Below are 15061 nucleotides of genomic sequence, written 5' to 3'. Positions count from 1 at the left end.
ACCTGGGGTCTAGCACAGATAAAATGTTGTTGGCAGCCTCTCCCTCCATGGTCTGTTCCAAATCTTGGATTGCTCCAATATGTTCCTCTAGAAAACTAATGTCACTTTCATGCTTTTCATACTCTTCTTACTCACTACACCAGCAGCCTCAGACACATGTTCCACTACAAATGCAGCTGCAATAGTTGTATGTGGCCTAACAGTAGTAGGCTTTGTAGAGAGGTTACCCTAACAGGAAAAAATCCCTTTTCCACATTGGCCAGAACACAAGCAACAATCAACCCATCTGAAGATTTTGGGAGGGCAAACGTTCAACTAATGCTGTATATGGCACACCCTTGGGTCATCTGTATATGTAACATCTTAGATTTATTTCCTTACAAGGGGGGATCACATACTTATGATGTCTTGCAAACCTTACATTGCCAATTTTACCCTCTGTTTCTTTGTTGATTTTCAATAAATCTATCAATGCTGAGTACCACTCAGGGTGACTGCTTGCCAGAGCTACAAAGACAATAAAACTGCTGGTTGTCCAGGCCATCCATCGAGGACTTGAAGTGTCAAATTAGCAGAAGCTAAATTTATATACTACTCAACTCAAACGTATCTCTGTCTAGACAGGTGAGTAATGATTGATTACATTACATTTTTTATTGAAGCTAACCTTTATTACGCAAACCTCACTATTTTTAATTTTACTAATGTGTCAGTGATCTATTTTGTTTTGGTCTGCATCAGGCTAATTTGCTTCTTTGTGCTGGCACCACATTCTAAATATAACAGCTTGTTATTGTTTAAGTTGAAGACAGCTACATATTTTTATATTACATATTTTTACCAACATCTTAAAATATTTATAACAATGACTTACAGTTAATATCCTCTGGATCAGATGTTCTGCAGAATTAATAAGATAGTTGATGTAACAACTACTCAGAACAGGCATTATTCATTTTCAGTGTTTTTTTTTTTCTTCTCCTGCACAGCTATTATTAGTTACTATTAGTTATATTATTTAATAGTAAATACCATAGGATGTTATTTTAGCCTACATAATTTTTTTTTCTTCATGTGTGTATGCATGTGCTTTTTTCCATCCCAACAGAACTGAGCAGTCCTCGCTATCTGAAAGTACACTGGAAGACATACTTGTGCATTGTCCCATGACAAATTCTCCTGTGAGTATCAGACATGATAGTAAATACACAGTTAAGACACATATTTAAACCCAGTTTTAATTACTTTGTTAGAAAATATGCAGCAGGTCTGCCTTTGGTTTATAATTCATACTTAGCTACTGCAATAAGTTGACCCATCTATATAACTTCATCAAATATTAGCTAACAAGTACACTTCTAATCTACTAATCTACAATTAGCAGGGGAAAGCAACGAAAAAATATTAAGGTTCATAAGTAATTAATTGAAGCCTTCAGCAGGTCAGAGTAGTTTTGTTTGGTCAGCCTTTGTTTTGAAAGACTTCATTTAAATCAAACCATGACTACTTTTCCAGTATTGAAACTAGGGTTTGCTATGCATTGTGTAAAGGGCGTATGGAAATTGTAGTAGATTGATCTTGTAACAAAGACAATAGCTGAAATTCCAACTAGGCATTTCAGGCATCCGAGAAAAGTGCGAGGTTTCTTTGGAAGAGAGTGTTATTCACTATGGCGTGTACTGTAGGGTTTTTATATTTTGCACACCGTTTACATGCACAAAAGGCTAGATATATCACTGAATGAAAGGGTAAAACCGGATAAAATCCACTAAAATTGCCCAATTGGGTCACTGCACTGGTTAGTCCCCTGAAAACATATACTAGATGAAATGTGAGGTATAGCATGATGTTTTAATATGCCTTTAACGTAATACCGTCACCCCGGACTTTGAGGCAACCTGCTGAATGCTTAGAAAATGTAAAAGAAAATATGTACATTTTTAAATTATTTTTTATCAAACGATATAGGTTTTGTAGAGACCTCGCCTCTAGAGGGCATCAGCTCATTCTGCAAGAGAATTAATTACAAATCCCGCGATATTTTGTCTGTTGTTACGGTCTCCTTGAGGTAAGGTCCTGGGAGCTCCATCCGATATAATTTACAGTACTGTAATGTCCTTTGCAGGCGCTTATATTGTTTAAGAATAAATTCACAACATTGCGTAGTAGCTAAAACGCCGTCTTGCGCTTCTAAGCCATGTGCACACTAATGCTTAAATTATAACCAGGTCTTTAAAATGGCGCTGGTTTAAAAGTCAAGTGGCTAGCATTGTATGCTAACTAGCTAACTACAGCTAGCACAACGCAATCCATGTCAATCAGTCGAAACTGACTTGAGTGTGCCACTCTAGCTATGGGCTTGGGATTTGTCTCTGAGAAGTAACTAGAGAAAAGAATCATATAATCCGTTTTGGAATGCACGTTAAATGTCATTGGCGGTATTTATTAAATGGCATACTAACCTTGTTTGTAATTCTCAGTGGATACAATTATTTGTGTGTCCTTGGTTGGTGGGATTCAGTTGTAATTCCCTCGTGTTCAGAGTACACTCTGAGGACACAAGTAATAAAAGAGGACTACGACTGCATAGTATATCTTGAAATCCTCTCGAGCTATTTTTATGTTAACCAGTTCCATCATTCTTCTTTGGAAACATGCAGGTCTTTTACCACATTAAGCAGAATGTATGAGCAACCACAGACTAAAGCTTCAAACTTGCTGGCCTTTCATTCAGAAACCCACAAGGATACAATCCTGCATAAGTTTGACCATCTGAGGAAGAGAGAAATACTTTGTGACATAACTCTTGTTGTGGATGATGTTTATTTCAAGGCTCATAAGGCTCTACTTGCTGCAAGTAGCGAATATTTCTCATTAATGTTTACTACAGAAGACCATGTAAGCCAGTCCATCTACAAGTTGGATGGCATGGCTGCAAAGACCTTTGCTTCTGTACTTGAGTTCATCTATAGTGCGAAAGTGTCTGTGGAGGAGAGCAGCACCGAGCAGCTGCTGGATGTGGCCCGCCTTCTAGAGATCAGCGACTTGGTCAAAGCCTATGGAGACCTTAATCGGAGCAACTCAGGTGCCACACTGGGTGTTTGCTTGGAGGGAGATGGTGAAGAAAGAGCAAATGGGACCCCTCCAAAGCGCAAAAGAGGACGTCCGAGAAAGAACACAAACATACCATTCAAGCCGCTTCAGGACTTGGGCCACAAAGATGAGAGCCTTCCAGCCAAGTCACAGACTGAGAGCACAAAACAAACAACCATGCATTTGTCTCCAGGAATACCTGAGAGCACAGAAGCTCTTGGTGCGGTGACCCCTCTCCCCAGGGACTTGGACAGTACAGACTATGACCCGAGACAGGACAGGCCTCGCCACAGCAAACGCAAAATAAGGCAGCCAGTGAAACTGAAAGGCTACAGATTGGATGATGAGTTTAGAGAAGGAGGAGAGACTGTAAAGAGGGGTAGGAAGCGGAAATACCCAGCTACAGAGCCACGTTGTGATGACTGCGGCAAAGTGTTCAAGAATCATTTGTTTTTAAAAATACATAAACGAACTCATACAGGTAAACTTTTGGATCAGATCTTGTTGTTGTCTGTTTGTGTATGTGCATATTAATCTGGGTTTCATTATGGCCCACTGTTTTTGTTTTTTATTCTGATGTAGGTGAAAAACCCTTTCGGTGCCATGTTTGTGGAAACTGCTTCACACAAAAACACACACTTTTGGTTCATCAACGCATGCACACTGGAGAAAAGCCATTTGTCTGTACCATTTGCTCCAAAGCTCTCTCCACAAAGAACTCCCTGCAAGAACATATGAACCTGCATGCAGGTACAGAAAACTGTATTGTGTTGCTGCCTTGGCAGAGCTGCACACACAGATACACTTCATTCATTCAATTTTCCTGTATAACCAAATTATAGGTTTGGTGCATTTTTGTGTATTTTATTTTCCAGAAAAGAAATCTTTTAGCTGTGATCAATGTGGGAAAACTTACAGCCAGAAGAGGCAGTTAAAGAGCCATTACCGTGTTCACACAGGGAAAGTCTTACCCGAATGTGCACACTGTCATCACAGATTTATGGATGCAGCACAGCTGAAAAAGCATCTGAGAACACACACAGGTGATGGTGACAGAAGGGCTCAGATATTTAACAAAACCCATGCATAGATACATCGGGTCAAAGGGCATGTAACCCATTTTACTGCTTTTGCAGGTGAGAAGCCCTTCACGTGTGAGATTTGTGGGAAGTGTTTCACAGCCAAGAGCACACTGCAGACACACATCCGCATCCACAGGTGGACAGTTCCCTGCCCTCATGAAATCAACAAAGAGATACCCCAGTGCCTTAAAGAGCATGTTTTATTATAAATTGTAGGAATTGAAAATGGTTCTAGGATTATTTTTTGTCAAAGGCTTATTTTTATAGTTACAGACAAGGCCAAAAAAATCACAGGGCATAATGGTCTTTAATTCTAAAAGTAAAAATTTGACAAAAACCATCCTAAAACCATTAAAGAAATACTCTTAATAGCTGAAAATATTCTTTGAGGTGTAGTGTATAGTATACCTCTAATCAGTCTTTTACATAATTAGGATTATAATAATGTGGTATTAACTTTGATATGCACCCTGTCCTTGTTCTCCACATTTAGAGGCGAGAAGCCTTATGTGTGCAACATATGCAGCAAGTCCTTCTCCGATCCCAGTGCCAGACGACGTCATGTGGCATCTCACTCAGGGAAGAAGCCCTTTACCTGCAGCGTGTGTGGCTTATCCTTTGCACGTCCAGATAATCTGAGAGCACATGCCAAAACTCACAACAAGGAGAGGGCAGGCTTAGAGACCACAGCAGAAAAGGGGATGGGGCCTGAGGAGGTGCGCGGTATCCTTCAGCTGCAACAGTACCATCTCTCCAGCCACGCAGAGCAGGAGATCCAGCTGGTGGTCACCAGTGAGGTGGATGATGTAAACCTGGTGCCAGGCCAGAAGCCAGGTCTTAGCCTCATCACTACTGAGGGCACCTCTTCTGAGAGCGAGGGCCATTCTGGCCTCACCCTGCTTGCCCAGCCCACCGGACATATCCAGAACCTGGCACTGGTTGCTCAGGATGGCCTAGACCCTGGTGCTCACATCCAGACCATCAGCATGGTGGACAGCCAGGTAAGCAGCGGGCAGTCCGAGCAGATGCATGTCATCACGTTGACCAAAGAGGCCATGGAGCACCTGCAAGTTCACCATGGAGCTCCAGAGCAGCTACAAATAAGTCCGCCACCCCTCCAGCACCTGCAGGTGATCCAGCAAGCCATCCCACAGCTCTCTGTCCCAACGGAACCTCCTGCTACCCAAATGAGGCCTGCCAGAGAGCAGCATGGCCAGAGCCACACAGGAGCCATTCACATCAACAGCCAAGCCAGCCAGGCCATCTCCATCAGCCAAACCAGTGAGCAGATTCATAGCAGTCAGATCCAGGGACAGACGTTTCAGATCCAGGCAGGCACAGTCTCTTACCTCTACACCACAAGCCTGGCCCCACAGAACTAAGAATTGATGAGAGTACTAAACATACTGAATCTTTTCTAGGCTGCTGTTGGTTATGCTTATTGCAACAGTATGAAGCCATATTTTGTTTCTTTTTTTAAAACAATCTTGTCCAAAAATGGATAAATAATGACATTAATTATCAAATTGGTGATCAAATCGTGTAAAGGTGTGCCTGTGTAATCATGTCACAGTGCTTACTAAACAGAAGGGCTGTATGTATGAGGTACATTTTCATCCAAATTACTAACACATCGGTGTGGAAATCTAGTCTTCAGAAATAAAGCAATAAACAACAATGCAATGTCTGTCCATGCAGTGTTTTCTTTCTTTCTTTGTTTTTTTAAAGTGAAGTCCAGTGAGCATGAATTTATTTTTGACTTATCTTGTGATGCTGGAGTGTAGTGTGAGAAAAGGGGTGGGATTCAGTGTGAAGCCTGGGTAACAGCATGTCTGTAATTTCCATGTGCAGGCGTCGAGGCGTCTGTGAATTGGGACCAAGCAATTTAAATTTGTCTTTATATTCAAAATTCTTCCTTTTAGATATCATTAACACAATGAGTTTCATGGTGTAAAATTTCTTCTTTTTCTCAGTGTGACTGGATAAAACACCACTGGCTGCAGGTTCAGTGTAAACTCACTGCTTTTGGTCTCTGCAGAAGCATCTGTGTATCTTTCCTCACTCTTGTCAGTTTTGGATCAGTGTCAGAGTCTTCAGATGTGCTGTCCATAAAGCTGTTAACTTGGGTAGTAGTTAGCAGTCGTTTCTTGCCTACTGAAAACATTAAATGTGTATGACTGAAAATCTGAAAATGCAAAGCAAGCTGACATATTTAATATTTAAATTAATCTCACCATCTGAAGATTTTTTGTTACTACTGGCTCTGCTTGAAGATGCAGTTTTACATACTTTGGGGGAAAAAAGCAAAAATGTCACTCTTGTCTCAAACTCAACAACATCAATCCAGAATGATGAAAGAAAATATAGAGCACCTGAAGGCGTGGTGTGTATTGACTGTGCTGCTTCGATGCTGTGGATGTGGTTGTGTAGTTTGTCCACTGTCTGAAATGCCTCCATCTTAAGACAGCGTTCACGAGTAAGCTGCCTTTGCACCTAAACATGTTCACACAACAGATTGCTGCAATGCTACAACCTTCACCCTATAGAACAAACAATTTGTTTGATCCCTTCTATACCTTTTAATCATCTAGAAGTGTGTAACTGGAAATGGTGGGTGTATTGCAGTTCATGAGAATCTCAAGCATACTGAATGTTTCATTGATATTCCTGGATACATGGCAGTGTACCGCTCTACCTGTTTAATCTGTTTGTGTGTGCGCTGTTGCTGCAGCTGGCTCTCCATGCTGGTTCTATCCAGCTGAGCACTGAGGGCTCTGATCTCAGCGTTCCTGTGCTCCACCTCTTCCTGCAGGCGCTCGACGCTCACCCTGCGGAAGCCTTCCAGTTCCTGGCGGCTCCGTGCCTCCTGTGTAGACTGGTGCTCCACATCTCGCAGCTGCTGAGTCTGTGGCCATACAAGATCCGTGACTGGTCCCGCCAGCGGATGGTACACAGGTCATAGGTACAGACAATGATGCTTATGATTCAAAAAAGGTGGAGTGGGCTTTACCTGCTTGACAATCTGTCTCTGAATGTGTTCAAACTCAGCTTTGTAGTCCAGCATAGTTGCCTTCACTGCTTCAAGTTCCTGCTTCAGTACAATCTGCTCTTCCTCTGATATAATCTTCACTCTCAAAGACTCCATTTTACAAGACATCTCATGCTAAACATGACAAAGATATATGTGTGTGTGTGTGTGTGTGTGTGTGTGTACACACAATACACATACACACACACTAAGCACCGTTGCCTGACTAACAGTTTAGCATATGTCTGGCAAACATGTCTGGTATACCTGTTTGAAGTGAAGCAGCTCATTTTCTAGCTTGGCCTGTCCAACCGTATGCTTCCAATGATGGAAAGTTCTCAATTTACAAAGGAGTGCAGACAGTTGGCTATTTTCTGAATATAGATCTTCTAATATTGCCTTCTAAAAAAATAAATATAGGAAGAACTAATTATAAAAGGGCAGCAGACTTTGTTACTCATTTGTGATTAATGTGATGGTTTTGTGACAAACCTCAGAAAGCATGACGGTCAGAGTGTTCTTGTCATTGTCAGAGGAGGAAAATTTGGCTCTCAGTTTACTCATCTTGTCCATCCCTTCACTCCTTACTCTGCTAACCAGCTGCCTCACGTCTTGGTCCATCCTCATGTGATATTCGTCAAGCCTTGACTGCACACAAAAAAGACTTGGCCAACTAAATAGCTTTGTTCCCATCTGGACAAAGGGTGAAAATATTTCCTCCAAACTGTTATAACGGCCGTTCTCTTGCCTTCAGCTGCATGCACATGGAGAAGACTTGGCGAAGCAGGGAGTCGTAGCGGCACCGGTGCTCGAGATCAGCCTGTCGTTGGAGGCCCTTTTGCTCATCTTCCAACTGAGCAACTCGGAGACGAAGCATGGCGAGCTCAGACATTAGTGCACGGCAGACCTCTGCTACCTGCCAAGACGAGACCTCATCACTGTGTTCACAGTTCAGACACATGCAACTTGAGAGAGAACAGCCTTATCGAGCGTACCTTACTGTAAGGATTGTTGGCTTGCAAAGCTGTGGCTTCAAGCTCCTTTACATCCTAAAGGATTAGATTAAAAGGAACAATATAGAAAACTGTTGAAAAAAAACAGTAAGAGAGTGGCAAGGCCGGATGGGGAGCTGCTTACCTGCTCCCTCTGGTGGAGCAGCTGGCCTTGCTGTTGTAGGAGGTGTTCATAGAACTGGGAGTAAAGCAAAAAGGTGCTGCGCTCCCGGGCCATCACAGCACAGCCAAGCTCAGCCAAGCACTCCTGCAGGTGGGCCAGAGAGAATGCAACCTGCCAGAAACATCATCATCTTCAGCTCTGTCATCCTCCTCCTCCTCCTCCCTTAAACACTGAGCCACTGAAACAACTTTATACATAACAACTAAAGAGTTTCTCCTTTTTTTTTTCTATCAGCATATTATATATTAGAAGGAGAATATATTAGAAAGAGAGGATGCAGTACTGTGAGTTTCTTGTACCTGTCCTTCTGTCTCTTTTGCCCCTCCCATTAAGTGCTGGATGAAGTTTTCGACTATTTGTGGCCTCTCCAGAGAAAAACAGTGCTGCATGGAGGCTCTTTTCCACAGCTCTTTCAAAAATACAGATAAAAGATGATCCATAATTTAAACCAGCTACACATGACCCACACCTTGCATATAATTTATTGCTCATATTTACAAAATCATTAATTTTTTATATTCATATCAAACAAACTCATTCATTGTTCATATTTTTGTCCTGTTTATTTAACTGTCCAGACTGTGGGCATATAGAGGAATATATAAAGCAGAAATGTGATTAACTCTGGGTTTACAGCCCCCAAAGATCGTGAGCCTGTGTCTTCCAGCTTCCTGATAGCCTGAGGTGAGGCTGAATGGGGGCCTTGTCGCAGAGGGCCTCTCTGGTGGGTGCATGTGGGGTGAGAGCGGAGTGAGAACCTGCGGGGTACCTGTGGGCAGTGCTGTGTCATGCCGGGCGCGCTCTGACATCGCCAGCGTTATCTCCCTGCTAATCCTCCTCTGAACCGCTCTGATCATATCACACTCTGTGCTCTCCAACAGCCTAAGCAGCTGCCCCATATTCACAAAGTGGACACAATAAAATAAATAAATAAATAAATAAATTGCCAATTATAATACAACTCTCATAAAATACCAGAAAAATTAAGTAAGTGCTGCTCAACAGTGAACACTCACGCATACCTGCAATGTCTTGACATCAACCTCAGGAGCTCCTGTTGGGGGTTGGAAAGATTCATTGTGGGACAGCAGCACCTCATACTCCTGCTCCCGGCCCATCTGCTGAGCCAGAACTTGCATACTAGGCCAATAAATTTCCATCCTGCAATATCACATCATCAGTCACTTAACAAATGCACATACAGATCCAATGGACTGGCTTATCTCAATTTAATTTACTCCCAATGCAATTCATCATTCTTTTATGTAACCTTATATAATAAACTAAGTGACATAGGATGGAGTATAATATATGGGGATGTTTCTTTCACGGTTTGAAACGGATAAATTGCAGAAATGTTTCTAAAAACCTATAAAGGCGGGAGACCCGTTTGAAGAGTGCAGCAGTGTTCAACTGCTCTACCCCCAGGTGGTGCCAGGCCCAGTTCTCTTTAAAGACTTCCAGTTGCTTCCAGAGCAGTAAGAAGCTCTTCTGCTGGGCAAGGGACTGAATGGGACTGCAGCCTTCAGTCTTAAGCTGCTCTGGGTGTCGGCTCACAGTTTCTGCCCCATCTGCGGTGTCTTGAACCTTAAAAAAAATAATACCTCTCTCCAGAAATATTCAGCACCACACAAACTTCAGAAAGTCTGGAGAGTCCAGAAAACTAGAAAAGCTACACAGCTTCAAGCCTATGAGAGCTATTTTAATAGTGTTGTAAAATGCTTGAGCATGTGCAGTAATCTCAGTACTTGTGTATCGAACTCCACGGAAATGTCCGGGTCTGCCTGGCCCTGGAGCTGCAGGGGTGCTGCGTCTCTTTCATTGCTCAGCACATCGTCCAGAAGCAGTGACACACCCAGTACTGCCCCATTAGCCTCCATCCTACTGCGCTCATCCAAACCACAGAGGCACAGCTGTGGGGCACAACTATAGTATCAGTTTATATTTTCTCACACATGGACAATGGAAGAAGGAGTTTACCAAGAACAAACTACCTGCATGCAGAATTCTACAGGTAGAATATCCCATATAGCCAAAGGATGAAACCCATGACATGCAATAAATGATCTCCATGGATAGATTCTTTGAGTCTGAAAGCATATGTAGGCTCTGGGAAATTACCATGGCAATTTTTTGCAACAAAATGCGAATTAAAAAAAAAAAAAAACATCTTCTGAAAATTAAGCCACATTCAAGAACACTTAATTCTTAAAATGGTACATTTAAAACAGAAACCTTGTACTTTTTAATGCAACATGAAGTGAGCAACCCATTCACCTCTGGGCAGGATGGCTCCAGAGGTTGAGGAACAGGAAGATGAGAGAGGCCTTGCTTCAGGCTGTCACTCAGGACAGGAAGGGCGTGGCTCATGTTGTCACTCACACTCTGATAGGCCTCAACATTTCCAGAGGTAAGGAAGGTCTCTCTTTAGAATACAGAGGTAAACGCAGATAAATAAGTTTAAAGAGGAAATTTACATTCTTCCTATTTCACTTGTGGCCACGGGGATCTTCCAAGGCACACCTGATGGTGCAGTGGATTGCCATGTGGAATCCCAAGAGGAGCACCTCCCTGCGCAGGTGGAGAAGCTGCTCCACCACCTCCACACTGCCAGACTCAGAGAGAGCATCCACCTGCTGCTGCACAGCCCACAGCTCGGCTCCTGCACAGCACCACAGCATGCCGCAAGTCAAAGGGAGCTGAACACACTGAGCTGAAAAAAATCAGCACATCTTCCTTGCCACAAGCAATGAGCAAAATAAAAAAAAAACTCCTTTATGCTTACTGATGCTTTCAGGTCCTCCCCAATCTGCAGTGAGTGTAAGGTCTCTGCTGGAATTGAGTGAATGTTTTGGGTTGCCTAGGGAAGCATGGTTCACCAGGTAAAAGACTATGTCATGGAGGGCTGATATAATCTTCAGTGTGTGATGAAGAGCTTGGCAACATGCCTGCAAAACACACATATACACAAACACAAGCACATGCACACACATAGTTTTATGGCAGCTCACTAATGGTGCTTTGACAAATATTTACAGATTGTTTTTTAAAGGACTATGGAAATCTGTTAGTTGCATTTATATAAAATGGATACATTCATGTGAAGTATTTGTTGTATAATGGTGAAATACAGAGTCACTGCTGCAAGAAGAACAAATGCAGATGTGTCTCACTTTCTCCTCCAGGGCTTTGAACATTGTGAGCACATCTGTGTAGTGGGGAATAAACCACAGGTTCACCAAGGTCTTTCCATCCGCAGACAGCAGTTGCCTCGGGCGGGGCTGAAAGCACCTGAACACGAACTGCAATTTCACTTTGGGACATCCACATACAACCACAAGTGCTTTCCATCTGACCAAGCCCATTTTCATTATGACACATTTTATCACACACAAAAAAAATCTTCTCTGCAGAGCAGGCAATGGGTAGGTCCTCACCTGGGGTTGGGTTGCATGCCCTTCTCAGACCGTGTGTCTTTGTGGAGCTCATTGGCTTGCCCAACAATAAAGTGAGTGTGGCCAATGTCAGGAAGCTGCAGCAGCAGTGAGGTGAGACTGTGACAGACAGCAATGATCTGCCCCCTTACACAACTCTGGGACCCAAGCATGCTCAATCTGAAAAAAGAGAATTCCCATATAGTCCACTGAATAGTGACAGTAATGTGAACAAAATTACTGGATCTATTAGTTACTTTATTTTTAAAAAAGTGTTAAATGTATGTTAAAATAAAGCTACATCTGGACCAGTTATCATTTTTTACAGAAATTATACAAAAACATACTTGTGACAGAACTCCAAAATCAGTTTCCTCTTGATTTTGGCTACCTCATCCTAGTGAGAAAAAGACACAGTTATAAACTACTGTAGATGCTCATCCATGGATTAAAACATCTTACTCACGCCTTTACATACTGGATCTGACATCAGAGTGGGCATAAGCTCCTTCCTCTTCAGGTAAGAGGTAAGCATTTCATCCCGAGGACCAACCTTTTCTAGCTGAATGGAAATGAAAGCATCTGCAAACCTGAAGAAACAGTTTTGTGTATCATCATGATGTGTTCACACATATCGTATGTCACTGCAGACAGAAAACAAACCTGATCTTATGTATTAATTACAAATGTATTCTGAATGCTAGACACACCTGCCTCCAGCAGAATCTTCAGCCCAGTAGCAAAGGGAGACTTGCTTTACTGCTCCAAAAAGAACATTCTTCTGAGTGACCTGGCAAGCCAGAACCACTTGCAGATTTTCCAAACTGGACTGGTTCATGAGCTAAACACACCCATACAAGATACATAAACATATATCACTTAAACTATATTTGAAGTATATCTAAAAATGTTTTTATTGCATTTGATTACATGTAGGACAGCTTCTTCAGAGTGGAAGCTGAACTTTCCTATCTGGCTCTCATCCAGCTCCTGGATGGCTAGGGGAAGGCTGGATGGAGAATACCTGTGAAGCAGGTAGAATGTGAAAGTGCAAAATTACCCCAGTGCTATAGACACAAGAACTACTCCACTTTTACTCCATAGAAAATGTTATTGTTGTTAATGTTTTTTGGTGTAAACACTTGACAGGTACCTGTCAACACAGGCGCTGTCCTGGAGAAGAGCCGTGATGAACAGAGGGAGCTGTTTTGGAATTTCTTTCTGCACTGCAAATTCAAACTGAACCGGTCGCACATACAAATGGTATTCATCAAAACCCATCTCCTGAGCAAGTGATCTGTATAATCTAGGAAATAAACAAAGCAGTCTAGACAAAATGTACATGTAAAATGTAAAATACAAAATATGTTCTGTGTTTCCAATGAAACATTTTTAAAAATTAGTCTGTAAATAAAGCATGACCGAACTGGGACAGGTGCTCAGTCTCGAAAGCAGACTCAACAATACGGTGGCGAAGGGTAACAAGCTCCAGAATTCTGGACAGCATCTCCATGGCGAACAGCTGCCTCTCTCTACCCTGCTTCCTCACTTGCTCGTCTGCTGACCTCAGGACAGACAGCGCTAGCTCCCTAACCAGGACCGGGTCCTCAATAAACACATCTGAAAACAACTACACAGACAACACACAGTGTAGAGATGCCCACTGAAAATAATAACACCCTAAAAATTCTGAATACACTGCAAAGGACCCATACATCTCTTTGGATCTGAGAGCTATAGGAGGCTCCAGGAGTGGCCATGCTGTGCCAGCTATGCAGAGCTCGCTTGAGGAGCCTCTGTTCAAGTCTTGCTCTCTGGGCGATGCTCCTGGCCCCAATGAGCTGACACAGCTCACTGTGGGCCTGTTCTAGTGCCCTGTACAGCCCAGAGGCCAGACCCAGGGATGGGTGTAACTCCAACACATACACACTCTTCAAGGCAAGACTAGAAAGAGAAGAAACAGAAGAGCAAACCATTGGAGGTTGATATTCAAATGCCAAAAAGGGGGATTATATTAGCTATTTCTATGTTGGTATGAATGTGTTTTTTTCTTTGCATATATTATAATGCTGTTTGCATACTGCTTACTTGCTGTTTAGACACAGCTCATCTTAGCTCTGCTTTTATCTTTATTTTCAGAAGTTCTTTTTCTAGCTACAGTGTCTGAGCTTCTTTTAGTCAAAAATAACTACTAAGACAAAAGTTAGTTTTCTTTATGATTTTCATACTTTTAAGATTAGTAGGCCTACTAGATACAGGAAGAGGAAAAGGTCCTGTCAGATACCAAAAGAAGCAAATCAGAAAATGGCTCCTCAGGTTTCAGAACATGTGCTGTCATAATTGTTAAAGTTTTCAATAGAAAATGACAGTGTTGGAAATTCGTTTTCGAAGCTTGTTATTGGAGCTTAAGTGTTAGCATTCCTAAGATGTACAAGGAGTATCAGAGTGTGAGTGTTGGCAACAGACCACTGACTGGGGGCTTAACGGAGCAGTAGGCCCCTGAGGCAAACAGTGATGGCCAGTGGATCAAGTGGATGGAGCTGCTATCATGAGTACAGCTGACAGAAAGGAGCAATAGGTCTGGGTTGCAGCCAAACCCAAATGCTGTTCTTTAGTCTTGTCTTCCAGCCACACTAGCATCACCTGTTCATCTACTGCTAAAGCTAACATTGCTCATTGCAGCACAAAACAAGATCAATTAATTTGCAGGACATATTTGAACTACAACAGAGTCATAGAGTCAGAACTACAACAGAGTCACAGGACCACAGCAGAGTCACAGGACGCCAGTGTGTTGACACAGTGGACACCCTCCTCTTCGGGAACGACTTGATCAATGGCATAAAAAAAACAAAAAAAAAGCCCCACAGAAACTTGTCAGCTGAACATCACAGTCTCTTGATCTGAACAAACAGCTTCCAACAGTACTGGCTGAATACACAACAGTGAAGCAGATTATTGTGCATGTTGTCAAGAGTGACATGAGAAAGCAAGAGTCTGAGTTTAAAGGGACTTTAATAATCTCCAACACAAATATCAAACTCAACATGCAATCATTTATCCGTGCTCCTCAGCTTGCATGGAGAACACATATATATTCTCAAGGCTACTTGGATTAAACATTTGACTACATAAAAGATGTAGGTTAGACAGCCTGAACTTTGACAACTTTAACCTGTTTTTTTTGGGAAGAGAGATTCTTTAGGTGAGATGGATTACACACAAACAAAAGCATTGGTACAAACACC

At 42.4% G+C, this 15061-nt stretch overlaps 2 protein-coding genes across 10 annotated transcripts in view; one reads left to right on the top strand and one right to left on the bottom strand.

Moving 5' to 3' along the window:
* Positions 1 to 488: 488 nt before the first annotated feature.
* zbtb24 (zinc finger and BTB domain containing 24) lies at positions 489 to 5866 on the top strand. Of its 3 annotated transcripts, XM_081722221.1 has the most exons (7): positions 489 to 624; positions 1109 to 1181; positions 2661 to 3574; positions 3676 to 3843; positions 3969 to 4136; positions 4230 to 4311; positions 4669 to 5866. In XM_081722221.1, the coding sequence occupies exons 3-7, from the start codon at positions 2683 to 2685 to the stop codon at positions 5555 to 5557; spliced, it is 2199 nt and encodes a 732-aa protein (XP_081578347.1). In that variant the 5' UTR covers positions 489 to 624; positions 1109 to 1181; positions 2661 to 2682; the 3' UTR covers positions 5558 to 5866. The 3 variants fall into 3 exon arrangements, with proteins under 3 accessions (XP_081578347.1, XP_026867012.2, XP_035388727.1); XM_027011211.3 differs by lacking the exons at positions 489 to 624; positions 1109 to 1181 and adding an exon at positions 2053 to 2068; XM_035532834.2 differs by lacking the exons at positions 489 to 624; positions 1109 to 1181 and having other exon boundaries at positions 2078 to 3574.
* Positions 4358 to 15061, bottom strand: part of ccdc162 (coiled-coil domain containing 162) — a 19611-nt gene continuing 8907 nt past the window's right edge. For 4 of the 7 annotated variants that reach the window (XM_081722215.1, XM_035532828.2, XM_035532831.2 and 1 more), the window contains 29 exons: positions 13529 to 13757; positions 13241 to 13443; positions 12967 to 13119; positions 12744 to 12837; positions 12524 to 12654; positions 12292 to 12403; positions 12161 to 12210; positions 11817 to 11993; positions 11553 to 11670; positions 11165 to 11327; positions 10903 to 11041; positions 10657 to 10804; positions 10374 to 10469; positions 10128 to 10292; positions 9749 to 9966; positions 9402 to 9540; positions 9149 to 9269; positions 8679 to 8788; positions 8341 to 8490; positions 8199 to 8252; positions 7952 to 8119; positions 7696 to 7851; positions 7471 to 7605; positions 7186 to 7338; positions 6871 to 7080; positions 6548 to 6668; positions 6410 to 6463; positions 6196 to 6329; positions 4358 to 6038 (listed from right to left, as the gene is read on the bottom strand). In XM_081722215.1, coding sequence (XP_081578341.1) covers positions 5925 to 6038; positions 6196 to 6329; positions 6410 to 6463; positions 6548 to 6668; positions 6871 to 7080; positions 7186 to 7338; positions 7471 to 7605; positions 7696 to 7851; positions 7952 to 8119; positions 8199 to 8252; positions 8341 to 8490; positions 8679 to 8788; positions 9149 to 9269; positions 9402 to 9540; positions 9749 to 9966; positions 10128 to 10292; positions 10374 to 10469; positions 10657 to 10804; positions 10903 to 11041; positions 11165 to 11327; positions 11553 to 11670; positions 11817 to 11993; positions 12161 to 12210; positions 12292 to 12403; positions 12524 to 12654; positions 12744 to 12837; positions 12967 to 13119; positions 13241 to 13443; positions 13529 to 13757 — 4015 coding nt within the window. In that variant the 3' untranslated portion in view covers positions 4358 to 5924. Of the gene's footprint in view, positions 6039 to 6195; positions 6330 to 6409; positions 6464 to 6547; positions 6669 to 6870; positions 7081 to 7185; positions 7339 to 7470; positions 7606 to 7695; positions 7852 to 7951; positions 8120 to 8198; positions 8253 to 8340; positions 8491 to 8678; positions 8789 to 9148; positions 9270 to 9401; positions 9541 to 9748; positions 9967 to 10127; positions 10293 to 10373; positions 10470 to 10656; positions 10805 to 10902; positions 11042 to 11164; positions 11328 to 11552; positions 11671 to 11816; positions 11994 to 12160; positions 12211 to 12291; positions 12404 to 12523; positions 12655 to 12743; positions 12838 to 12966; positions 13120 to 13240; positions 13444 to 13528; positions 13758 to 15061 lie in introns of those variants that run through there. The other 3 variants (XM_081722216.1, XM_081722219.1, XM_081722220.1) reach the window with 3 other exon arrangements.

Source organism: Electrophorus electricus, chromosome 10 (genome assembly GCF_041902795.1).
Source record: "Electrophorus electricus isolate QZ-2024a chromosome 10, ASM4190279v1, whole genome shotgun sequence".
Classification (NCBI taxonomy): Eukaryota; Metazoa; Chordata; class Actinopteri; order Gymnotiformes; family Gymnotidae; genus Electrophorus; species Electrophorus electricus.
Note: the sequence above shows the minus strand (reverse complement) of the source record. Positions and strands in the feature narration are given on the sequence as shown.